This window comes from Yarrowia lipolytica, chromosome 1F (genome assembly GCF_001761485.1).
Source record: "Yarrowia lipolytica chromosome 1F, complete sequence".
Taxonomy (NCBI): Eukaryota; Fungi; Ascomycota; class Dipodascomycetes; order Dipodascales; genus Yarrowia; species Yarrowia lipolytica.
Genome location: NC_090775.1, coordinates 703,323 through 728,920, shown reverse-complemented (window position 1 = coordinate 728,920; position 25,598 = coordinate 703,323). Strand labels below are relative to the sequence as shown.

Sequence of the window (25,598 nt, the reverse complement as noted above, 5' to 3'; positions counted from 1 at the left end):
GAAAAGACCTACCATAGAGTCCAACTGAAGCCTCTATTGAACGTTCCCGTAACCAATATACTGATTTCGATCCTACCAGTGAATAGTGGGTTTCCCGTGTGCACTTTTTCTGCCCACTCGTCGCAGTCTAGAACGGGTTCTCATTCTCCGGACCGGAAACTGACAACCGATAGATGCGAGAAGAAGTAATACACACACCTGAACTTGAAATAGATACTAAACAGAGCTCCCCAAACTTACTCAACGTTTCCGTTTTTCGTTACCTTTCATATTGACTTGCCCCTACACTTTTTTCGCCGAACCAACCTCCACATCATCATAGCCTCTCAACAGAAGTCACGTGACCCAATACAATTGAAAGCAGTTGAAAAATATGACCACAGAATGCTTAATAAGCAACAGTGAAAAACCTGGGCTCATTTGGACTCTTCCAAGAACTCAGATGAAGTGTGCAGTGCAATGTTCACTCTGTAAGCAAACACAGCTAAAAGGGGCGGTAGAGACGCCGTAGAGACGTGAGCTGTACCATGAAAGTGGTCTCGCAAGTGACGACACTACAACCCATCTATGTCTATTGAATGTCCAACTTTTCTGTCAATTTCTAGTCACTAACATCACCAAGAATGTCCACAAAGTCACTGTGAGGCTATAAGTCACTTTGAAGCTGCATCTGAAGCTATATCTGAAGCTATCCAAAGCTATATCTGAAGCTTTCGAGCTCATTTACAGAATCCAACCCACCTACAAATCCACCTTACGACACACTGGTCATGTTAACAATGCAATAAATAATTTACAACGGGCCACAACGGGCGCTGCCCAGCTGCGGAACGGAGAGACTGCAACCCAATCACCCCGGTGATCGCACGGCGACAGTTTGCTCTGAAGCGGCTCTTCAGCGCCCAGACCCTATAATGGCGCACATCTGCCCATATCTCCCACCATATGGGGTACTCCTGCTCCTCCATGTTGCGTCACAAACGTCTCATACTCTCTCACCACGCCGTCCCACTCGTTCAACGACCTGCCGGCATACTTCCAGTACTTGACATACTCAGTCAGATCCTTAAACTCGTCGAGATCAAGAGGCACTCGGAACGCATCGTCGTCCACAGACGTGTTGGACGTGGTGGCAGTGGTGGCGGAATCCAGAGTCGACTGCGAGTCCTTGGTCTTGTCCTTCAGATCAAACGGCAGCCGAGGATACGCGACCGACGGCTCCTCATTGGCAAAGTTCTCAGAGCCCGGAGGGGTCTTGGACCTAGATGTGGACTCCATTACAAACTTGTACTGAGAAGAAATGCCGTTGGGCGACGACTGGGACACAGAATGGGCTCCAGTATCGACATGCTCGTCATGAGCATACACCTCCTTGCGCAGAAAACCCCACTTTTTGACGGTGGTCTTTTCCACACCCTCAAACAGATCGTCCTCCACATCAAACGCCGACACTCGAGGCGGCGAGTCCTCAAAGTATCGCGGAGTAACACTGGGAGAAGTTCGAGAGGCCAAGGGAGAGGTGGTAGACCCGCCAGGAGTCATGGCACCGCTTCCAGAGGGCGTGAGAGCACCCGTGGGGGTCAGAACCTCAGATGAGCCGCCCGAACTTCTAGGGGGAGTTCCAGGCTCCATCAGCCGCCCTTCAAACCCTCGGCCCCTCACACCAATATCCACAAAATCGAGATTCTGCAGATTTTGAACCACCAGATCCACGTTCGAAGCCTCAAAGTCACGTGACACAATCCGCAGCCGCGAACATGCGTCGGTCACGGGCAAGGGCGTCTCCTTCACTCGGCAGTACTCCATGTACGTGATGAGCCGCGTGTACACAGTCACCAGAGAGTGGTTCATCTTCTGGGGCGCCTTGGGAAGCACCCGGTAGCACACAACCCGCATGTATGCTGCCCGAATCAGTGGGTGCCAGTGGCAAAAGTACTTTTTCAGCGTATCCGGCTCCAAAATGAAATCCGCATACATCGACGACGCACCTGGATCATTGTGGGGGAATGTGTTGTGCAAAAAGGCCAAGGCTCGCAATGTGGTGTAGTGCGATTCGGATCGCAACATGATGCCCACGACATTGAGCCAGAAGGCGGCGTCCAGCGACCGTAGAGGTGACTCTAGCATCGTCAGCATCTCCTCGGCCAGGTCGGCCAGCGCAGTGCACTGCTCCACGTCGTAGACGACCGTTTTGAGCGACACGGACTTGAGAATGTCTTCAATTGCCGGCGCGAGCACATGGGCAAAGAACTCGGCGTGGCATGACTTCTTGAGCTCTCGCAGAGCACCCAGAAGCTTCAGTTTGTGAATCTTCCGGGGCTTGGGGATGCACGGGGTGAGCGATGGGGGCGCAGGTGGCTTCCGCGGTCTCACCACGGCGTCCAGAGAGCCCAGAATGAACCCGTGGACGTGGATCCATCCGGGAGGCAGCTCTCCGTCGGCCTCCATACCACCACCAATACAATAGTAGTGTTTCAAGAACGAATAAAAGGTGTCAGAGACAGACGAAGCCCAACGGCGGATCCAGGGACCCAGAGGAATCTGGGGCTTGCCGTCCACAGGCGGACGGAGCACCGGAGAGTCGCAGATGGGTCCGATGCGTTCCAGGTCTGCAGCTGGGACCTGAAGATGCGCCAGAAGCTGGTGGGCCACTCCTGGACAGTGGAAGAAGGCATAGGCAAACGTCTTTCCACTAAAGGCGGCGAGGGGAATGGGTACCGACTTCAAGGACAGCTTCTCCGAACAATATCTCACCGTCTGGTAGACGAGGGAGCAGAACACGGACGAGTTGTGCTCCTTCCACTCGGGCCGGTCCATGAGCTTGGAGATGGCCTCCATGTATGCAATCTTGTCGTGGGAGGATGGCCGATTGTGCAGAGCTTCGAGAATCGCCTTCCACCATTTGGAAAAGATGGCAACGGAATCAGAAGGTAAAGCTCCAATTGGAGTCTCCTTGCGAAGCAGCGTCAGAAGCTCAATACGTAGAATGTTGGCCTTTGGAGTGCCCTGCTTGCCGTTGAACTTGCTGAGGGCACTCTCCAACGCCTTGATGTCGTGATTCGGAGAGTTGGTGGAAGCGTTGGAAAAAATGGGCGTCAACGGTGATGATGTGCTTGACAAGGCCACTGCATCCCGCTTCTTGAGCGCAAACAGCGACTCGTGCGAAAAGGAGCGGAACGACGAGCGGAACGAACGCATGGACCGGATGGAGTGGCTGTCCGAGTCCGACGAGTCACTCTTGAGCGAGAGACTCTTAAACGACATGGTGTTTGTCGTGGAAGGAACCTCTGAGCCATCGGAGGGATGACGTCGGTGGCCCGGTTTGTGTGGCGACGCAGAACGCGAGCCGGCTGGTGAACGGGACTTGGCGTTGGGGTTCTGAGACACATAGAGCGCAGACGCGAGCGCTCGAGGCGGCTGTGGCAGTGGCGACTCAAGAAGACCGCTGGATGACGCCGAACGAGTCTCTGCGCGTACAGAGTGGTTCGCCAAATTTGGCGACGACAAGGACTTGTTGGTGGGCGATAACGGAGGCGACGGAGTCAGAGAGGACGATGACGTTGCCTGTGTGATATCTCCAGAGGAGGAGACCGAGGAGGAGACCGAGGAGTCTGAGTCCTGGGACGTGGTCAGCGTGATAAGCACATTGTGTGTGTCAGCGGTATTGTCGGCGTCCGTAGCGTCGATGGTGCTGATGCTTGTGTTTCCTTCTGCTTCTGCTTCTGCTTCTGCTTCTGCTTCTGCTTCTCCTTCCTCTCCCATCTTGTCCTCTCCTATGGGCTGTAGAACGGAGCCACTGCTGCTGTTGGAGGTGGCTGGGGTGACGGAGGACGACAGAGAGGGGTCCAGCTCGTCGGTGGATGCAGTTGATGTGGATGTGGTGGATGTGGTGGATGTGATTTTGGCCATACCGTTGGCGCCGCTGGCCATGTCGTTGGCGTCGCGGGTGTCGTTGGTGTCACTGGTGTCGTGGGTGTCGTGGGCGTCGCTGGTGACACTGTCGGACTCGCTCCAAAGAGAAGATCGGGGGGTGCGGAAACGGTCGACCGAGTCCTCGCTCCGCCGCGGGCCCTCCTCCAAAATGGCCATCATGTCGACGCTGCAGCGGTCGTCGTCGTCGTCCAGGTTGTCAAGAGACACCAGACCCAGAGGTCCCTGGTTGAGAATATGGTACATTTTTTCCGATAGCGACGGCTCCAGGCTGAGGCTCAGGTCGAGGGTCTGTGGCGGTTGCGGTTGCGGCGGTGGTGTTTGTGCTTGTGTCACCACTTTCGGTTTGGTTTTGAACAGCATGGCAGGTAATGTGGAGTTGAGTGGAGTGAAATGGGGAATGTGGGAGATGGTGTGTTTGTGTTTGATAATCTGTCTGGGTCTGTGTCTGTTTCTGTGTCTGTATGCGAGAGATGCGAGGAAAGAAGGGTGACGGTGATGTTGATGTGGTCTGGGGCTCCGTGTATCGCTATGTTGTCACTCCACACGGGATGGAGGAAAAGAGCCGTAGATATTCACTCGAGGAAAATAGTTGTGTGGGTTTCAAACATGCACCGAACTGCAGTGTATTTGTGCCAGCTGCAGCGCGAGCTAATTTTGACCAAACCTTGTTGGTAAACCTTATCCAATTTGGCCAAAACAAAAAAGCAAACTTGCACCAGATTACCCCCCGATTACAGTATCGTAGGAACTAGCTCTGGCCAACATGCCTTGCCGTGGAGATCAGGGCATGAGCGCGCAGCCGGAGGGGCGGGGGACGGTGTGGGGCCCGCTTGTCACGGTCGTTCGGGATTTGACTTCCAAAAAACTGAAAAACCTCGCTTCAAAGCGCCTCCGTCGCCGTAATATCTCACCTATCTTACTCCTCCACTATCTCACTTGTCCATATAATACCGCAATGACGTTGACCGCTTCGCATCCTGTCTGTACGGGGGCTGGTACTATAATTAACTGTGTACAGGAAGCAGCGGAGATGTCGTCGAGAGCCAGCCACTGTCACCGACTGTCAACCGACTTTCTAACACTGGAATGTGCCATTGAAAACGATGTAACTTTTTTTTTTCGTGGTCCAAATATTGCCCAGATACCCCCAAATATCCCAAATACCGCCCAAATACCGTGCAAGTGTAAACAACAGGGGAGGAAGCTAAAATAATTAAATAAATAATTAAATAAATAAAAAATAAAAAAAAAATTAAAAATCCATCACACGAATCAGACAACACCAAACAAAACAGACAACACCAAAAAAAACAGACAACAACCCCAAACCACCTTTCTCAATCCTCTTTAGACAAATCTCAACACCGCCAGACGCTCATATGTCGCCCTTCTCGAACGTTGCGGTTGCTGTTCCGGCCTCTTGTTGTGTTGTGGAGCCTTGTAGGTTCTTTTGTCTCACTTAGCCGAGAATCGTACTGCTACCTTAGTTTTTGGAATAAAAATAGGGTTGCAGAAATGGAAACAAATCGAATTTTGGGGTACGACGTTGGAGTGGGAATGATACACGTAGGTGTTTTTTGGAGTGAGTTTTAGATGTATTTTGGGAGATCTTTGGGGAGTGAGTGGGGGAGGTTTTTCCCCCTTTTTTCCCTTTTTTTTTCTTTTTCTTTTTCTTTTTCTCTTTTTTTTCCCCCTTTTTTTCTTTCAATTTGTGGAAAACCAGAAAATTATAAGAATGGGAAGAGCAGGAAAAAAGGAAGAACTGGAATAAAGAAATTTCCATCTCTTTTACAAAATAACTATTCCATTCGCGCTCATTCTACCCACTCATTGGTATTATAATACCGAAACATCAAGTGGCTGTAATTTACTGCATTTTTAGAATAAGATTATAATAACTTTTTAAATAAACAACCATCGTACTTGTACAAGTATTTTATTTTATTTTATTTTATTTGTTTAAAAATCATGTTTAACAGAAAATCACAGACAGTCCGGTTTCGCCCCTGAAAACCCTTACAAGTAAAATAGTCCCTGACAGATGACGGCCGCTTGACAGACGTGGTATCCACCCATCGACGCTTTTGACGTTGTCAGCACGTGTTGACAATTACAACTAGTCGTTTATTAGCGCATATTAAAAATAAAACAATGGCCAGATGCACACTATAGTGGAGACAATGGCGGGCGGTGATGGGCGACGAACAATGGCGACGACAACCGTCAGATAGTTCAATCGGGTTTAGTCGGTTCAATAAGTTGAATCAGTTGAATCAGTTTATCTCATCTACTCGCTCTGAATGTCTCCTCCAGTTCCTCAACCAGAATGAGATGACCTCGTCGTCTCGTCTCCTCCACCTCCTCTGTTTACTGTGTCGATTGCCAGCCGCAAGGTTCAATATTGAAGCCTCACACTTCATTGATAGCAAGTGTCCGCCGTCAGAGCAATGATGAGGGAGCAACAGACCAGCCAGGTGGAGGATAACCGAATCAAGAACCAAAAGGAGAGCCAGGAAACCGCGCAAACGGAACATGAGCAGACCGGCAACAGGTGCGAGTGGTCTCCGACCCGCTCTCTAACTCGCCGCGCCAGCCGCACGGATTTTCATCACAATGCAAATCCCTATCTCTGCGTCTGTCAGGCATCAGCCGTGGAGGAGAGGGCGGGATACAACAGCTGAGTAATGTAGGTGTCGACTTTCTGGACTTTTCTGGACTTTTTCTGGACTTTTTCTGGCCTTTGATAGTCTCACGGAGTCTTACTGAATCTTTCAGAGTCTTACCGAGTCTTACGGACTGTCATGGACTGTCATGGACTGTCACGGACTCCAGACCCTGCCCAATCAGTCAGTCGGTCAGGTTAGGAAACCAACCTTCCCTCCAGAATTGCCTCTGGAGCCTGGTAAGGCCAACTTCTCAATCATGTTTCAATCATCAACATGGCCAGATAGTTTGTCTTGTCAGATGGTTCAATTAGGAGTGAAACAGGGGTTGTGAAGAGCGGAGAGGGTAAGTGATTATTTCATTTGAGTCAATGAGCGGATTTTGAGTCAATGAACGGACTTTGAGTCAATGAACGGACTTTTTCGACTTTTTTCTATTTTTTCCCCTTTTTCAACCTTTTCCGCCTGCGAACCAACTCCTGAATATAGAAAGTATGATACTCGTAGGTACTGTACTCTGAATACACACTCCTGAATGTCTCCACGGATGCCTGCTCCCATTTCTTTTCTTTTCCCCACACCTTCTTTTGCACTTTCTTTTGCCGCCCATCTGTCCATCTATTTCTGGACTTGCTCTCCTCTTTTTTGGCTCCTCTGTTTGCTGTGTCTATTTATGTATTACGTGCTTTTTTTGTTTTTGTTTTGCTCCCCCAGACCAACTCGGGCGACCATTGCTTGGGCAGATATCGTCCCAGAAGGTTGATTTTTTCATAAAATTCCCCGCCATGGTCTTGTATGCTCATTGGTATTTTCATTTTCCCATTTTCTCCATTTCTCCATTTTCCCAAATTGTTTTCTTTTTTCTCGTTTTTTTATTGGGTTTTCCCTTTCCGCCAATAAACTCACATCGCAACAGTCAAGGCCGCGCTGTTTCACACACACATGAACGACCCAATAAGTCTCACTGGCAACCGTTTCCAGACACTGGCTTTGGTGCAGACGAGCGCCATGCACATGCATGCACATGCACGCAGACGCATAGACTCGGTTGGGTGAGCGATTAACATTAATGTCCGCAACTAGCGCTGACGTCACAAACGTTAATTGGACTGGCCACTTCAGAGTCGCAGGTTCGATCCCTGACTCAGTCTGATAATTATACAATTAATAAATACCGGATCACGTGGTTATTTATGACACAGAAAGAGGGAAATAGGACAAGAGTCTGATTGGTAGACGATGTGGTCCCTTTTTCTTGGGTGGTCCTTGGACTGGATTTGTTCTAATAATGATCATGTAATTCATTATAGACATAAAAATGATCATACTTTTACATACTGTATTTTACAAGGGAGATATTAAAATAATCAATAATTTACTATAAACATTTTAAAATAATTACTAAAAGACCCCATTAACGGGATGATGAAAGTAGGACAAATTACTACAATGGTCAAGATAATAACCCGATTATAACTCGATTATAACCCGATTTACCCGATTTACCCGATTTACCCGATTTACTACAAGCACCAAACTATTATTACGCATATTGAAATAGCAGCTCAAGGGACCAAAAAAGAAACGAAAAGAAACAGACCAGATGAGACTAGAGACTTCCAAAAATGGCAGAAGAAATAAATAGCTACCGAGGTGGAGCTTGATAAGCATGTGATAGAGGGATTTACTGTACCTGTCGGTGTCGATGACCAAAAATAGAAGACCAATGGATTCGGGGAGGCTTGGATTTGGGGAGGCTTCGGATGATGGTGGCTATTTGTAGGACTTCTGGGCGCTGGATGGACTAACTCCCTGAAATGACGTCATGGATCTAATCGTATGAGCTACGATACAATGGTATTGAGGGGGTTGAGTCAATATCCTGGTCTCTGAACCAGCGTGGATTAATACGGATTTGGTTTGGAATGGTTTGGAGACCGTGGAAGTCAGAGGTTCTAGGAGTTCAGGTCCGGGTTCAAATTAGTCAATACACTGTCCATAGGATCAGCTCAGATTCAGATCGGTTTGTAGATTCATAGAACCGGTTCAAATTGGTCTATAGATTCATAGAGCAGTTGTGTAGCCGGGCAATTCCGATCCCATCTCATGTGTCTCTGGTCCACTAATTTGCACGTGACCAGCGAGATTAGATAGCCCGAGGGAATCTCGGATTTCTTGCGATAATGCGGTAGTCTCTTGAAGAGCTAGAACTAATGGAGTATATGGAAAAAATGCCAACTTTTTCTCACAATTTAGACAAAATCGAGTCTTGAGAAGACAAACATTGCAACCGTCTCATTTCCAGCTATCTGATGGTAGTATTTTTTTTGATTTGAACACGGACCTGAACTCCTGTGAGCAATCTACAGACCAATGTGAACCCGACTTGAACTAGTGGCCAACCTTGATCTGAACAGAGAAGCCATGGAGGATTGGTCTCGGAGATTTGCTGGAGAATGGTAATGGGAGATACAGTAGATAGCAGGGTCGGAGCCAATATTGGAGTCAGATTCGAAATCGCCGTTAGGAGAAGACCCTTCGGGTCTTCGGGAGCCTGCAACAGGATGCTCTATTGCCTATTCCAACTTTGACCAGAACTCGTATGCACTTGTGGACCAAATTGTCTGTAACCAGAGAGATGAACTCGCCTAGTTACTAAAGTGTAGAGAAAGATTTAATGGGTTGAATGTAAGTTTTAGTCATATTCGAACTTTTCTACTAGTATTTCTCTTCAATGTTTTGAAGTCCCGGGTGGAGAAGGGGTGAGATTGTCCTTGGTTCGGAGTCCAGAGGGGAGCCATTCTCTCAAGAGCTGCTTTTATACATTTCAAAGTGACCAAGAATCTTTTAACCAGAGTCACTGGCACTCAGTCTAAGGTATAAGTACTTCACCGACACAACATTCTGTTAGATTGCAGATGAGTATAGGAGTGACTTGCACAGAGACAAATCGGTCATTTACTAAACTGAACTGTACTACAGACAACTTCCGGGACTCTTTCCAGTTCTAGAATGAAGCTATAAGAACTCTCTATATGAACACTGCCTCTGTAGAGACTTTGAACTAGAGTATATTTGACCGTCGTTTGGTGCACCACCAGAAGCAGAAGTCTGCCCCACTTGAAAAAAGTATTTAAACCAATAAGGGACTTCAAACACTTGATTTATAAAGTCACAGGAATTTCACAAATCATTTCAGACGACTTTAGAAGTCTGTCGAGCGTTTTATTCCACTTTTAGTCCATCTCTTAACTTAAGGCAGCATTTACTTGGAAATTACTTAAACAAAAAAGTTACCTGGGGGTTAAGATATGACATTTCCGAGAATCTACAGAAATAAAAAGACGATAATACTGAAACAATTGGCTAGAAGATGAGATAATTTCTAAAAGCTACCATTTTGCAAGCCATATTTGTCAGTATTCCCCGTTTTTTACAAAACCCAAGCTTCAACTTTACTTAGTCCTACAGTATGTACGATTATACCCTGTCACAATCACAAAACAATGACCAAATACCCATTTTTCTTCTCTCTCACGTGACTTTTTTCCTCTTTCCTCTCTCTGGACAGCACTATCGACCCTTAATGTATCAATAGTTGTATGACATTGTTCCCCCAAAACACAACCATTGTCCATCTCTGTTGATTCGAATGGTATAAAAGTATTTGCTGGTTTCTTTACAAAAATGGGGGAATTCCAGATTTTCAATTTTCAATTTATAAAGATACTTGCCAGTTTCCTTAAGGAGGTTTTTTCCTTCTTTTTTCCTTCTTTTTTCTTCTTTTTTTTCCAATTTTCAATTTTCACAACATTTTTGATATTTTTTTCTCTACATCGTATAAAATAACCATGCAATGTATTCTACCCGGAAAAGTGGAAAAAAGAAGCGGACCAAAGACGTCCAACGTCGTCCAAAAACGTCCTGGGGGTGGAATGTGGTTACATAACAAATCATAGGAAGCTATCACGTGACTATTTCTTGTCCGAGTCTTCTCCCGCCGGCGGCTCTCTTGCGCGTACTTGTTTGTCGCGTCACGTCGCCCAAAATGGACAGCTAAGTGAAGTTTAAACACGTTAATTTTTTAGGTTTATCCCTTGGGGCAAATCACCACTACACCCACCAACATCTTTCATCACACCATTCACCACCACAACAACAATGCCACCGAAACGAAGCCACGAAGACAATCTGCCGTCGTCGCCGGTGATGCCGCCATCGTCGCCGTTTGGAGACGTGGAAGAGGTGGGGTTCAACGAGAACGACGAGGTGATCCAGGAGGACATTGACGACATTGACGAGCTGGCGGAGGAGGAGGCCGGCGAAGATCTGTTTGGCGACAACATGGAGGCGGATTACCGACGACAGGGCGAGAACGACAGGTACGATGGGGTGGGGATCGATGACGAGGGCGACTACGACGAGATGGATGCGGCGGACCGAAGACGGATCGACGAGCGTCTGAACCGACGAGATGCAGCTCTGGGGGGCCGACGAGGCAACCAGTCGCTTGGAGACGCCTTCATGGACGACGACTCCGTCTCGGAGATCCCTACGTCTCTTCGTCGACGTCACAGATACGAGGAGATGGTGGAAGACGATCCGTTAACCGAGGAAATGTCTCTCGAACAGCTGGCGGATATCAAGGCGCCCACTATTGCCAAGTGGGTGCAGGTTCCGGCGGTCGATCGAGGTATCGCCTCTCAATTTCGGCAGTTTCTGCTCACCTTCACCGACGAAAAGGGCCGGTCGGTCTACGGAAGCCGCATCCGGGTTCTGGGACAGGACAACGCCGAGTCGCTGGAGGTGTCTCTGGTGCATCTGATGGAGGCCAAGGGCATTCTGGCGTGGTTTGTGTGTTTTGCACCCACCGAGGTGCTTCCCATTTTCGACAGAGTCGCCATGGACTGTGTGGAGCTGCAGTACCCGGACTATGCCATGATCCACGCGGAGATCCACGTGCGGTTGACGGACCATGCTTCGTCGACCAAGCTGCGGGATCTGCGAGAAACCAACATGGGCCATCTGGTCAAGGTCTCGGGAGTCGTCACCAGACGAACTGGTGTGTTCCCCCAGCTCAAGCTTGTCAACTTTGACTGTGTCAAGTGCAAGACGGTGCTGGGTCCGTACGCTCAGGAGTCGCACCAGGAGCTTAAGTTGTCCTTCTGCCACAACTGCCAATCTAAGGGCCCGTTCACGGTCAACTCGGAAAAGACGCTGTATCGAAACTTCCAGAAAATGACTCTCCAGGAATCGCCCGGCTCGGTGCCTCCCGGCCGACTGCCCAGACACAAGGAGGTGATTCTGCTGTGGGATCTGATCGACACCGCCAAGCCCGGAGAGGACGTGGAGGTGATTGGCACTTACAAAAACTCGTACGACGGCGGTCTGAACGCTAAGAACGGGTTTCCGGTGTTCGCCACCGTCATTGAGGCCAACTCGGTCAAGGTGACCCGGGAACAGCACGCCATCCACGATATGGACGCGATTCGACAGCTGGCACGCGACAAGAAGATTGTCAACCGAATCATCTCGTCCATTGCCCCCTCAATCTACGGCCACAGAGACGTAAAGACCGCCATTGCCTGCTCCTTGTTTGGAGGAGTGGCCAAAGACGTGAATGGAAAACACTCGATTCGAGGAGACATCAACGTTCTTCTTCTGGGAGACCCCGGTGTGGCCAAGTCGCAGATTCTCAAGTACGTGGAAAAAACGGCGTTTCGGTCCGTCTTCTCCACTGGCCAGGGAGCCTCAGCCGTTGGTCTGACCGCCTCGGTGCATAGAGACCCCATTACCCAGGAATGGACTCTAGAAGGAGGAGCTCTGGTGTTGGCAGATACAGGAACATGCCTGATTGATGAGTTTGACAAGATGAACGACTCGGATCGAACATCCATTCACGAGGCCATGGAGCAGCAGTCCATCAGTATTTCCAAGGCCGGTATTGTCACTTCTCTCAAGGCCCGATGTGCGGTGATTGCCGCCGCCAACCCCATTGAGGGCCGCTACAACTCCTCGTTGACCTTTTCGCAGAATGTGAATCTTACCGAGCCCATTCTCTCGCGATTCGACGTTCTCTGTGTCGTCAGAGACACGGTTGACGCCGAGCAGGACGCCTTACTGGCCGACTTTGTCTGCTCGTCCCATACCCGGTCTCATCCTCAAGCTGGAACCGCCCAGGTTCCTGCCGCCGAGGAAATGACCAACATTGACGGATACGACATTATTGACCAGGATCTGCTCCGAGCGTACATTGGATATGCGCGGTCGATTCGGCCCAAGTTGTATCACGTGGACCAGGACAAGATTGCCCGTGTTTACGCCGACATGAGACGGGAGTCGCTCCAGACCGGCTCCTTCCCCATTACCGTCCGACACTTGGAGTCCATCATTCGTCTTTCGGAAGCGTTTGCCCGAATGCGCTTGTCTGAGTTTGTCGCCAAGGGAGATATCAATCGGGCCATTAGAGTCACAGTGGATTCGTTCATTGGAGCTCAAAAGGCGGGTCAGCGGGGTGCCTTGCGACGGGCTTTCCTGAAGTACACTATCTAGACTGCTGACATGAGTGGAGCGAGTTGGAGAGGGTGTCGGAGGTTGGAGCGCGCAGGAGAGATTGTGTAGACGTGTTCAGACTTGTCTAAATCGAGCAGTCTACAATGACTAGTGGATTGGCATTCAGAGTTCTGATCCTGAGTCTGATTCTGATTCTCGTCTAGACCCGATGTTCCCGATGGACCTACGGAGCCTCGGCTGTATCAAACTGGACACCTATCTGAATGTCTGACCCAAAAGGGCGTTATTTATTTCATGTAATAAGAGTATTAATAAATTGAATGAGTGAAGTGAGTTGAGTGAGTTGAGTGAGTTGAGTGAGTTGAGTGAGTTGAGTGAGTTGAGTGAGTTGAGTGAGTTGAGTGAGTTGAGTGAGTTGAGTGAGTTGAGTGAGTTGAGTGAGTTGAGTGAGTTGAGTGAGTTGAGTGAGTCGACTTGTAGGAACTACTTGGGACAGAAAGATGGTCGATGTCTTGCCCCACTGGTTCTGGAGACTTATACCAGCCAGACTTGGCCAAACCGACCGATTGAAGAGACACTCGAGTAATCCCTGTGATCTAGCCGCCGACCAGTTTCTGCCGAGACCCAGACCGATAAGTAGACTGCTGCAGAACTCAGAAAATGGGCTCCAGATTCAGACGGGAGTCATAGACTGCAGATCAACACATTCACCACCTAGCCGTATAGAGGGGAACTGTGAACAGTGGCAAAGCCCATTCCATATAGGAGTCTAGGGGCGACAGTTGCAGTTGTACCCGTAGATCGAACCACGTCAAATCGGGGTAAGATCCTTGTCCTGATCACTTCTCCTAGACCGCGGTCAAATCTGATTTCTGTGATCCATAACACGACGATGAAAGCTCCCCAGCTCCTCTAGTGCCATACCTGAACTGCTTAGATTCAGTGTGGTAATAACGATGCCGTCGGAGTCCTGTCCAGTAGTCGGAGCGATGTTAGAACCCTGAACCGGCCCGAGCTCTCTCCTAGAATCACCAGGACGAGCCCGCCAGTGAATCCTCTCAGTCTGCTTTCCTAACCCGGTCAGACCAAGAGTGCTTGCTAACGTCGCGTGACCAGCTCGACTTGTCCCTCAGATGCTATCACGTGACCACCCGACTGGCCCCGTCACTCTTGCTGTCTGACATAAGTAGTCTGTAGTCAGTCAGCCAAGGACCTACAGTCCTCGATTCGGTTATTCGCCTTGCCACGGGGTCAAAAACTCCTCCAAGCACCTCTCCCTATCAACATACCACATGACCACCTGATCTTCAAACACCTGAATCTCATCAGGCTCCCTCTTATCTCCTTCCACCGGCCAAGAAACATAGGTTCTATTGACCGCGTCCACAAGATACAACAATCTGGTGGATCCACGTGACTGACTGATGACCAGAAACCGCTTGCCTCCTCCGGGAACCCACCTTGGAGATCTCAAATCGGGGTTAAAGTGAACATCTAGAGGCGTATAGTTGCCGGCAAAGTCGCAGATAGCAAGCGAGTGACCCAGAAGACAGAAAATCTGCCCATTGGCCACATTGACTGCTGCAGAAATGTACCCGACATCGTTGAGCTCCCGCGCCGCCCAATTGACGTAAAACTTGTGGAGCCCCTGGACCAGAAAAGTGCAGTCAATGGTGTCGTTGGTGCAGAAAATGTTGCACTCGGAGGAATCAAAGGGGATTGCAAACGAGTGAGTCACGTGTCCCTCGTAATCGTACCGCATAACGACCGATTCTCCGGCTTGTCCCTTTTCCAGACTCGCTCCACTTCCATCCACACCGATACAGGCCGCCAGTTTCGGGTCCATATCGAAGCGGAATTTCGCCATTTGGGCAAAATCCCACACCTCCGCCACGTGACCATGGCTGCTGTCGACCAGAAACGGAGATCGAACCAGCACCTGGTCCACTTGAGACTCAAACACCGAACTCGTTCGAGACGACACCAGAGGAGCGCAAGAAAGCCTCGAAAACCGGAAATCCGCCAGCGCAAGGAACACCTGGCGGGGATCACGTGTCCCGCGACACACGGTGCTCACTATGAAGAATCGTTTCAGCAGGGCTTCCCAGAACGATTCCGGCTCCGCGCGGATCGGGTGATTCACAGAATCGAGGTTCACCAGATCGTCAATGTCCAAGTAGCAGTATATCATGTGCCATATCTCTGGCGGTAGTATCGGACTCCGAGCCCGATGGGGTATCATCATGGTGTCTGTAAGAGAGGAAGTGAGAGACTGGAGAGATTGGAGACTGGGGGTGATAATGTTCAGGGTTAGGGTGGAGTTGTCTGATATTGGGTGGTTCTAGAATCGTGAATAATGATGCTGGAAGACTGAAAATAACACCAAATGTTGCTTGTAGAAAGAGAAACCGATTTACAAAATTTGAGCCAGATTGGATCATTTTTCAACGGATTTCATTCTGTTGTGGTACTGTACTTTCTACCCAGGTTGGAGTTGGGAGCAGATATTGAGTAAGTAAAGCTAAGTAAATATGTTGTGTGAAAAACAGGGTAAGTAGGGGATGTAGAATACCTCAATTGGTAATAATAGATAGATATTTGATATATTTCCAACTAATATAACGTATAAAATACACATTATTTACTCATATTATAAACAGCGGTCAATTAAAAAAAATATCTAGTTGAAAATTACAGCAAACCTTATCAATTCCGAGCCGCACGGCTGGGGGTTCATATCTGGTGCTTCAGAAAGACCAGCGACTAGATGAGAGTTTCAAATGGTATTGAGAAACTGGTGAAATCTGATTATGTAATAAAATCCTCAACAATTCAGAGAATATGCACCTTTTTGGACATGTTGACATTCAAATAAGGTTTCGGGACAGTTGCCACGGCAACGGGGTGGTAGGGAAGTCCAATTTGGAAAAATCACTCAGAGTGGATATGGAGGGGAGATGTTGATTTCAGCGTGTGTATAACGATTCTCTGGTCAAAACTGTACTTTTAGAACCAGATTATGTCATGATATGGGCATTTTCTAGACACAAAACACATATCATCAACATACTTGATATTTGTTGAGCAATCCGGTCGCTAGTGCACATTCATGCTCCAAAAACAGGTTGAGAACATCAATATCATGAGATCCATATTTTTTACGGATTTAGTGTAGGACACGATCACGGTAGGCTTATCAATCGAACGTGTTGCAGCAGGTTGATGGTTATGACAGGGTTTCCCATATTCGTCGTGTCATCTGAAAGTTCTACTTGGTATTACTTGGTATTACTTGGTTTTACTTGGGATTACTTGGAAGTACTTAGTACATATTTTTGGAATTACTTGACATTATCTAGTTTATACTTGAATATACTTGGGAAACAATGCTCCGAGCTCATCCAACTGCAACAAGTCACCATGCACTGGCGAAATCTACATTCCAGCGGCAAAATATGTTTCAGCCATTCCAACCCTTGTAAACAAACCTACAAGTAGCAAAATCTCAGTCAATATTGCGCCTCCATACCTATACAGTAAGTAACAAAGTATCGTTATCGGAGGTCGGAGATTTTACTCGAAATAGCACGACTTTGTGCTACGATTATTAAACATATCCGGGGGAAAGATGGATCATTGTAATCCTCTAGTTTCGGAGATTCCAGTTATCAACTCCTTTTGGCGATATCTCCATTATATCATGTTCTGTATTCATTCCCCATCGTCATGTCTTGCATAACTTGCTAAATACTAATGTTGAACGTCTAATTGGTCTCGGTGAACGCAAACACGGACAATAACAACCCAAAACAAGCCTAATCAGGGTCACAATGGCCGCGACAGTCTTCGAGGTTACATCCCGTGTTCTACAGAGTATCATAAGAGTACAGAACAGTATGTACAGCAATCAGATATGACATGACAAATGACTAAGCAACGACGCAACTCACCATCCCCGCCCGGCCCCCCAATCCTCAATCACGTGACCAACCACCCCTGTCTGCAACAACAACGCTGTAGACTTTCTACAAGTAGCCAACTCTACAGCTTGCTCATCGGGCATCGGAATAGACAGAATTGGGCATGTTCCGAGACTTTTCGGCCAACTTTTGGTAACTTTTGGCAACTTTTGTATTAATCATCAAAAATTAATAAAAAACATACCATTATGTCCGTCTCTGACTGGAGAATCCAAAAATCATCTCAGAACCTTAATATATCAAATACTACACAATTTAGAGAGACATTTCTGTGCATACCCCACCTCCAAATAAACTCCAGCAACTATCCTAAAAGGGACACTTAATTGGCCCATATATGCAGGAGCTGTACAGTAGCGTACAGTAGGCGGATTTCTGCTGACCCCGTTACGGGGCTGTTTGGGGCTTCAAAAGGAGACGAAAATCGGCCCATCTCACTAAGCACACTGATAGGAGTTGATTGGTGGTTTCTGATTCCCCGTGGGATGTCTATATCAAGTGATATGGTAGGGATGAGTTCGTCCTCCCCAAAGTTTTGCCGTGTCCGAATTCATAACATGTCTCTTTACACCCCTGTCAGTTGGTGCCGTAATAACGCAGGAAGGGTCGGGCGTTACGAGGCGAGCCCGAGGTGTACTGGGACTGCCTGGGAGAGGTTTGGGGTTTTTTCGGCTCAAAAACGGCCGAATTTGGAGCGTTTTGTCTACGTCGTTTGCGTCGCGCTTTTCTCCGCAGATCGGCCGCCGATCATGTGTATTTCGGGGGAGTAGGAGTTGGGTTTTTGGTGTAGAAGAGTTTTCTTGTCTTATCAGTTAAGAAATGGCCTGCTGGACTTCCTCTCCATCGACTTCCCCGCCTTCATTGCTACTTGGCATTCAACAGAGTGCTTTTCGTCCGTCCATTGTTCATGCGGCGTAGTGACCCTGTGTAGGCGGCGTCAAAGTGGGCGTGCATTAATTGAAAGTGTGCGCAAGAGCGTGCGTTGCACATGTGACGACTGTAGATCGGTCTGCGATAGTTTTTGAGCGGTTCTGACCACTTTTACGGGACAAAACTGCGGGACAAAACTGCGGGACAAAACTGCGGGACAAGAGCTGCGGGGTTCTGTCCAATACTCAGTACTATACGTAGATATTCTCCTCCTGTCACAAGACCACTTCCAGATACCCCGCCCTTGTCTCAGAAATACTTGCTGCTTCACTGTGAACTGCTCACGACCGTTTTACGGCAAGTGCAAGCTCCATCTTTATTCGCTCAACAAGGAAGTGACAGGAGTTGGATTTCGAGAGGGTTAGAGAGTAGCAAATTGACTGAAATTTCGACAGGAGACCAATTCGACCTCGGAGAAACCATTTCTGTTATCCGTTTCCCAATGCCGTTTCGATAGCCCTTGCTAGACCCCCAGTTCTCTCAGAACTAACTCTACAGCTTCCAACCCTATCCGAAGTCTTTAGACTACGGCTCCAGGTGGATTTGGGGTGGAAAAAAAGCAATTGGCGATGAAGAGGATGCGATGGTGAAGACGATTGAGAACTCCTCGTCTCAATAGCTATTGAACCGGGCGTTTTACAGTCGATTATGGTGACGCATCAACAAAACACTCATAACAGCTCGTATCCATGTACAACTGCAACCACCTCGTATAATGGCCATTACGCCCCCAACTGTTTGTCTCACTATCTCCACTTGTCTCCAGCGTGATTCTCCGCGGACATGCACACGACTCCAGCTTAGGATGTTACTAGCGCTGGTCATCGAGGTCAGCGAAGCCAGGAGCGATGGCGGGGACTTTGGGGGGTTGAGGTGGTTCTTCCCTGGTGGAATCTGCTAGGAGGGTCATGTTGATGTATTACGAGATATTTACTATCTATATTCAGATTATGAGAGATCAGAAGTGGATAATTCGACCTTGGAAATGGAACAAAACCGTTCCCATCTCTCAACGACCTCTCCTTGATCCATTCCACTTCGCCCAAATCCCGTTCGACACTCAACCAGGAAAAAGTCGCTACAAACCCCCCCTCATCACCCCACCAAACCTTGTCTGTCCAACCTACGAGAACAGTACCGACTCTTATACAGTAACCGGAGCTTCCATGTGCTTGTCTGTGCCCTTTTGAGCTAGGTTCATGTGCTGTATTCCATCCCACTTCTCCTCTCTTTTTTTTAGCTTTTCTTAATGCCGATGGGAAATATGGATCGATGTAGCTGACGATTGGATCGATAAAATAACATTCAAACTAGATAAATCGACTTTCCTGCTAATTATCTATTGATTCCAATTTCACCCGTCTCGATATCTCCACTTATTCACCTCTTTAACCCCTTCTCAAATTCCCGCCATTCCAAACCCAATTTCTCGTCTAGGGAACCTTCTGTCAAACCCTATCTATCGTCCTCTCTCCTATATATATACCTCTTGGGCGGTATGATGAACGAGCCGTTTCCAACAGTTTTCTCCATCGGAATCGTCGCGCTCTGCTCTCCAAAATGAAGCTCTCTGCCGTCACTTTCATTGCTCTCTCTGCCGTCTGTCTGGCCGCCCCCACCGCCCCCAAGCTGGTGGCCCGGGAAGACAACACTCTCTACATTTCTGGCTCCAATGCCACCCAGTTGGCCAAGGACTACGCTCCCGTCTACTCGCTGGCGCCTAACACGTTCGCCGCCGACGACGTTCAGCAGCCCATGGGCTTCCTGGACTTTTCTGGCTACGTGCAGTTCATCTCGGGTCTGCTGTTCACCGCCTCGGACTTCTTCAAGGCCGCCACTCAGGCTGTGACCGACGTTTCCATCAACGAGCTCAACACTGCCATCACCAACGCCATCATGGGATTCCTCAAGTACCTTAACGCCTTCCTGGAGGCCACCAAACAGGGCACCCGGTTCGACAAGGCCGTGTACGCCTTCATCATTAACTCGGGATTCAAGGACTTCCTCACCAACGTCGGAATGTGGCTCGTCAACCTCTCCAACAAGATTCTCGGCTCGCCCCTGCTCCAGGGCATCGTCGACCTGCTCAAGAAGCTGTGGAACTGGATCTTTGGCGGCAAGCAGACTGTGCAGAAGGCTCTGGGCAACGACGCCGACATGACCGGCTTCAACCGAGCCCAACTCGCCATCAACTCGCTCCAGTCCGCCGCCGAGCAGAAGATCAAGAACGGTAGCAACTAGTTCCGCAGCAACGACAGTTCTATACCCTATTTATGTTTAGTTTCGAAGCGTGCGGGCATCTGCTGACGCGAAATTTGCTGATGCGAAATCTGATGAAGCGAGATTGCCGAGCGAAATCTGCTGAAGCGAAATATGCCATCGCGATTCCCGCCGACGCACTTAATTAATTTGTACCAAGACCAATTGACTGTAGATGGGACTTGAGTGTAGACGTTGACAGCTGATTTGGACTGCAGAGGTACGACTAGGATGGTTCCAAAGTCCTGGACCAATGACAAAAACGTCTGAAATCAATGCAGAACAGGAACATGGCCGGTTTACACCACTTTGCATCTTTCAGAATTGTCCTGGAATTTCTCTAGCGCGCGAGTTATCACTTATCACCGGAATTATGGGTCTCTCCCCCACCGAGAGCGAGATTACTGCCAATAATACTTGATGATATATGACAATGATTAGATGGCATATTTATGCACACTGCAAAGTGCTACAGTGCTTTTAGGGTCGTTACCGCCTCCCCGTAGCAAATGTTGTCATGTATGGTGACCACGACGCATTGCTCAACTGTACATACATAATTATACACAATTGAGGACGTAATGAATTTCAGATTGGGTTGAAATTGATACAGCACAGTGAACGGGTTGTTAGCTACTTAATGGTCTTTTCAAAAACTTTACAGCATTCCTCTGGGTCGATATAGGTGGTATGTTATGTGTAGTTCATATCAGTACACCTCTTAGTGGCTCTTAGCGGCCCTGAGTGGTGCTGAGTGGCTCTGAGTGGCTCTGAGAACAAAACTGTTAATGAAAAACATATATTTCTTGCTCTGTTTACATTTTCTCAGGCGTAATAAGACACTCAGATTGTTCTCAAATAATGTATAGGTTCTATAGAATAAAACAGCAGATACCGAGCGCAACACTAAAAGAAGTCCTCCAAAAGAATCACCTCAGTTCAAGGATTCTCTCAATACACCTGACTTCCCTATTCTCCACCTCTCCACTTTACTCTCCTCCTAAATGTCTCACTTTACAGATATAAATAGACGTCCGTCTGTCGGAAGTTTGAGAGGCGATGGGGAAGCAAACTTGGGTCTAAAGACAACAGCATTTGGTCTAAACCATGTCCAATCTCTTTTCTTGCTCAAAAACAGGTCTTAGCCTGAACTTTTGCACGACACATCTTGTAGTCCCTAGGGTTAGGCTACAGAGTTGTTTCAGCTCTCACTGTTAGGGGAAAACAGTCGTCTGGATTGGGAAAGAGGACAATATGATTCCTTGACTTCCATCTTGGCTGTTGTCTGGGTTCATACAGTCGTATACCATGTGATTTTGCTACATGCGAAATGTATAGAGATTCCGGGGCGTGAAATGGTTATACTGCGGGCTGAACTATCTGAACAGTTGAGAAATAGTTGAAAAGAGCTTCCAAAAACCCCTCAGAATCCCGCAGAACCCCCTCAGGCACCCCTCAGATCACCACAACCGACAAAAGTCTCACCTGTGGGATTTCTACGAGCTACCCTGGCATACAATTAAAGGAGTGCCTACAAGAAGAGACACCGACACGGGACTCGAATAAAAGACACAACAGAGACCTTTCCTAGTTTGGATCAGTGTTTGAGACTCTTTTCGGAGGGGCTACATTCTTATGTGAACGTCAGAAGTTGATTGAAGATACAACACACCACAGGACACACTAGGGAGAAGAAGGCAGAGTCGAGATATGTTTACCATACAAATGAGAGACCTAATGTTGGTCTATCGATACAATTTCTACCGATTATCTCTAGAATAGACCAAGTTAGGATAATTCCACACCAAACGCGAGCATGTCGAAATTACCGAGTTATTGAACGCTAAAGAAACAGTATAGTAGGAAAAAAACAAGCACATTGTGAACTCTTCGCAGTCAATTTATTCACGGCGCCAAAAATCGCTCCGTTTCTGTCACTTTTGGCATTTCGGAAAATTCCCTCGACTTCTGATTAAATATTCACCATACTAAAATAGCATCGGATAACAACCGTACAATACAGTAGCGTGACACTAGCGCTCAATAGAGACAACAGAGACTATTACTGTTCCTCATCGTTTAAACACCTCAGGGTGGAGAGGGTTCGATTGTCTACTGTATTAGAATCGAAGCTACTACTAGCATTCGTGCAGTGGACTACAAGTAGCTGAACGGGATTGATAGGATTAAAACTGGAAGGTGGAGTTCCGGACAAGGCTTCTCAGAAATACCCCAAATGTCAACAAAGTGTATACGTACATGTACTGTACAGTACTATCCTGTACTCATTTTCAGCAGATAATGTCCCCCTATAACATATCTTTGGTCCCGTACAGTATGTGCTGCAATACCAGCTGGTTGTTGACTCCGTGGGCCGAAACCGACACAACAACTCAATGTCAACATCCTAATTTCTCTCCCATGGCTTTCAGAATGATCTCCTTTCCGTCACACTGTCGCCTAACTTCATACATGAATTCAATTTATTTTATTTTATTTTTTTAAATTATTATATGCCAAGACGACCCGAAATTAAACCTAAAACATTTCCGAGCCGCACGGCTGGGGTTGGCAGTTTGGCATGTCTCCAAAAGTTGCAAAAAGGGCCAAATTCGAGCGAGACTTTGATTGAACAATATTGGAGGTCATATGAGATCACATGATATCTTTTATGTCACGTGAGTTCATGTTTTGCGGTGCTAGCGAGGGGTCCAGTTGGTGGTGATTAATTAATGAGCCGCACGACAAATAGTTTAACGAGAGAAACACTTGATCGATGGTATCACCCTGTACCTACCACATTACCACCACCACTCAGCTGTTACCATTCTGATGCCACTATTCAGATTGTGTAATTGAACGGTCACAGACACAGACTGATACAGCACCGCAGACTGATACAGCGACACAATGGACACAGGCGTGAATATGACAGGGACACTTGTACCCCTTTTTTCTTGTCTCATCCGACACAGACCCAGCCATGATCCGACACAGATGCCTGCAGGGAGCTAAAAGCAGTGGTGACACTTTATGGCTTGAGTGGAGTTCAGACAAGGAAGTAGTCGCAGTCGTGGTCGCAGTCGTGGTCGCAGATATCTAGCATGCGGTGGCTTCTCTACGGACCCATGATATATTTGACAATTGCTTATGGATTCAGCACTCACAGACCACACGCTGGCCCTATCCTTGCCACGACCAATTCATCTCTGGATCACATTAGAATCCAGCCCCTCCGACATCGCAATCCTGTTTTGCGACAGTTACTCTAACACGCAACAGTTCACAGACAACATCCGGCCATTGAGACCAACGGAAACATCTCTTTCTCGCCATCCTTGTCTCTCCTCTAGCCAATGTTACTGTCAACCACCCACAGTTCTCGCCCTCTGCGCCTTTACTCTTGAGTTAATGATCCTTCGAGTGTCTGAGAGAGCTCTCCTTCGGCTTTTCACGAGATTCTAGCTGGTTTAGTGTTATATTTGAAGTCTACAGCTTCCAAAATTAAGAAACTTGCGTTTGGCCCGGCATTTGGTGGAGGTTCTAAGCTCGCTACAGTACTCTCTCGAGAATCTACGTCACTTACAGTGTGCAAGCAACTCGCCTGTGGCTCGCCGCTTCAGGAAGTAGGGTTAGTTTATTGAGATAAAAAAGAAGCTAAAGCCAGCCTGCTGACATTGAAATTAGGAGAAACTAAACGCTGCGGGCTTAGTGTCCTCCAGCCTTCTTCTCAGCGGCGGACTGGACAGACTGAGCGGCGACGAGAGCTCGGTCAAAGCCAGTGGTGTTGGCCTTGTCGCCAAGAGTCTGCTGAACAGTCTGCTTGGCACCAAAGAGCCAGCCGACAACTCTCTTGAGCACATCAATGATGCCCTGGAGAAGGGGAGACTCGAGGAAGGTCTGGGAGAACTTGACGATGAAGTTGGCCACGCTGCTGAGGAAGTCGGAGATACCGGAGTTGACGAGGAACTCGTAGACGGCCTTGTCAAACTTGGTTCCCTGCTTGACGGCGGCAAGGAAAGCGTTGAAGTAGGTCATGAGACCCTGGAAGAAGTTGACGGTGGCGGCTCCGACCTTGTTGATGTCCAGGTTGACCAGAGCGTTACCTCCATCCTTGATGAACTGGCCTCCGGCCTGCAGAAGACCCACCAGGAAGTTGACGTAGCCGGAGAAGTCCAGGAAGCCCATGCTCTGGTTGGAATCGTCGGCGGCAAAGGCGCCGGGAGCCAGGGTGTAGACGGGGGCGTACTGCTTGACGAGCTCGGCAGCGTTGTCGCCGGAGATCTCGAGGTCCTCTCGAGCAACCAGAGAGTTGGTGGGGGCGGCCATGGCGGTGGCGGCAAAGGTGACGAGGGCAAGAGTGGAGAACTGCATTATGGAGGGTGTTGCGGTGGCGATTGGAAGTGGTTGGAAGTGTTAGACGAGTCTGAGGATTGGAGGAGGGTGGTCCGGAGGGTATTTATATCATTCTGGGTATGGAGAGAGACAGGCAGGCAGTCTACTTTTACCGTCTGATGCTGAGCTCGGAGATCAATTCTCTGCGGGGAAGACACTCAGAGTTACATCTCAGAGTTACTGCAAAGGGCAGGGGGGTTGTGAGACAGTTTAGGTGGTGGAGGTCTGGAAAGGTACCGTACCTGGATCTGCGCTACAGTATGTACGGTGATGGTGGTGAGCGGTGGTTGTGGTGTGAGGTTGGCCGACGTTTTCCATGCTCTATATCGCAGTCTGGATCAGCTAATGTTTAGTTGACATGGAACCGGGTGTCCCACCATGGGTGAAACACCCCACTACACTATTTCTCTCTTGCACTTTTGAGACCTGAGACGTTTCTCGTGCAAGACGGTCTCTTGTTGCAACGTGGGGCAGCCTGTTCGAACAAAGTCTCTGCATGCTGCCGTTCCGACAAGTCCCTACAATTGCTATTTTGAGGTTTGCCTGAGTTAATCGCTCGTCTTGCTTGAATGAGACATGTCGAGGAGAAGGGGTAAAAGAAATAGCAGGCAAACAATCACAGGCTGGAGCGAGCAGGGCGGCTTGGATCTCCAAACGAGTCTTTTGAAGTCCATCAGAGCCGCTCAAAACAAAACAAAACAAAAGAAAAAGTCAGGTCAGATGACTTCCCGAGACAGGCGAAATACGCTCTAAAACACCGCCCAAAACCCCGCAACGCCGGCCATGCTGTTTTACGACGATCCATCGCTCATCTCGAAGATCCCCCGTGTGGAGTTGCATGGACCGGGTAACTTTTTTTGCAACACTGTAGGACCTAAAACCCCTAAGACCAGCCCAAAATACACTTTTTGGTGCCGTGGGGTAT

General features: G+C 48.3%; 8 protein-coding genes across 8 annotated transcripts; 2 read left to right on the top strand and 6 right to left on the bottom strand.

Moving 5' to 3' along the window:
• Positions 1-909: 909 nt before the first annotated feature.
• Positions 910-4,293, bottom strand: YALI1_F07246g (uncharacterized protein; the record flags this gene model as incomplete). The annotated part of the gene is made up of 1 exon (XM_505002.3): positions 910-4,293. One exon carries the CDS (start codon positions 4,291-4,293, stop codon positions 910-912), a length of 3,384 nt encoding a protein of 1,127 aa, XP_505002.3.
• Positions 4,294-10,757: 6,464 nt separating this feature from the next.
• Positions 10,758-13,148, top strand: YALI1_F07181g (uncharacterized protein; the record flags this gene model as incomplete). Its single annotated transcript, XM_505001.3, has 1 exon — positions 10,758-13,148. One exon carries the CDS (start codon positions 10,758-10,760, stop codon positions 13,146-13,148), a length of 2,391 nt encoding a protein of 796 aa, XP_505001.1.
• Positions 13,149-13,401: 253 nt separating this feature from the next.
• YALI1_F07150g (uncharacterized protein) lies at positions 13,402-13,870 on the bottom strand (the record flags this gene model as incomplete). The annotated part of the gene is made up of 2 exons (XM_068283264.1): positions 13,402-13,774; positions 13,821-13,870. The coding sequence occupies 2 exons, from the start codon at positions 13,868-13,870 to the stop codon at positions 13,402-13,404; spliced, it is 423 nt and encodes a 140-aa protein (XP_068139365.1).
• A 98-nt stretch (positions 13,871-13,968) lies between these two features.
• YALI1_F07146g (uncharacterized protein) lies at positions 13,969-14,293 on the bottom strand (the record flags this gene model as incomplete). Its single annotated transcript, XM_068283263.1, has 2 exons — positions 13,969-14,203; positions 14,253-14,293. The coding sequence occupies 2 exons, from the start codon at positions 14,291-14,293 to the stop codon at positions 13,969-13,971; spliced, it is 276 nt and encodes a 91-aa protein (XP_068139364.1).
• Positions 14,294-14,340: 47 nt separating this feature from the next.
• Positions 14,341-15,354, bottom strand: YALI1_F07135g (uncharacterized protein; the record flags this gene model as incomplete). Its single annotated transcript, XM_505000.3, has 1 exon — positions 14,341-15,354. One exon carries the CDS (start codon positions 15,352-15,354, stop codon positions 14,341-14,343), a length of 1,014 nt encoding a protein of 337 aa, XP_505000.3.
• Positions 15,355-19,579: 4,225 nt separating this feature from the next.
• On the top strand, positions 19,580-20,260 carry YALI1_F07093g (uncharacterized protein; the record flags this gene model as incomplete). The annotated part of the gene is made up of 1 exon (XM_504999.3): positions 19,580-20,260. The coding sequence occupies one exon, from the start codon at positions 19,580-19,582 to the stop codon at positions 20,258-20,260; it is 681 nt and encodes a 226-aa protein (XP_504999.1).
• Positions 20,261-23,079: 2,819 nt separating this feature from the next.
• YALI1_F07055g (uncharacterized protein) lies at positions 23,080-23,384 on the bottom strand (the record flags this gene model as incomplete). The annotated part of the gene is made up of 2 exons (XM_068283262.1): positions 23,080-23,289; positions 23,334-23,384. The coding sequence occupies 2 exons, from the start codon at positions 23,382-23,384 to the stop codon at positions 23,080-23,082; spliced, it is 261 nt and encodes an 86-aa protein (XP_068139363.1).
• Positions 23,385-23,986: 602 nt separating this feature from the next.
• Positions 23,987-24,652, bottom strand: YALI1_F07042g (uncharacterized protein; the record flags this gene model as incomplete). The annotated part of the gene is made up of 1 exon (XM_504998.3): positions 23,987-24,652. The coding sequence occupies one exon, from the start codon at positions 24,650-24,652 to the stop codon at positions 23,987-23,989; it is 666 nt and encodes a 221-aa protein (XP_504998.1).
• Between the last annotated feature and the right edge of the window lie 946 nt (positions 24,653-25,598).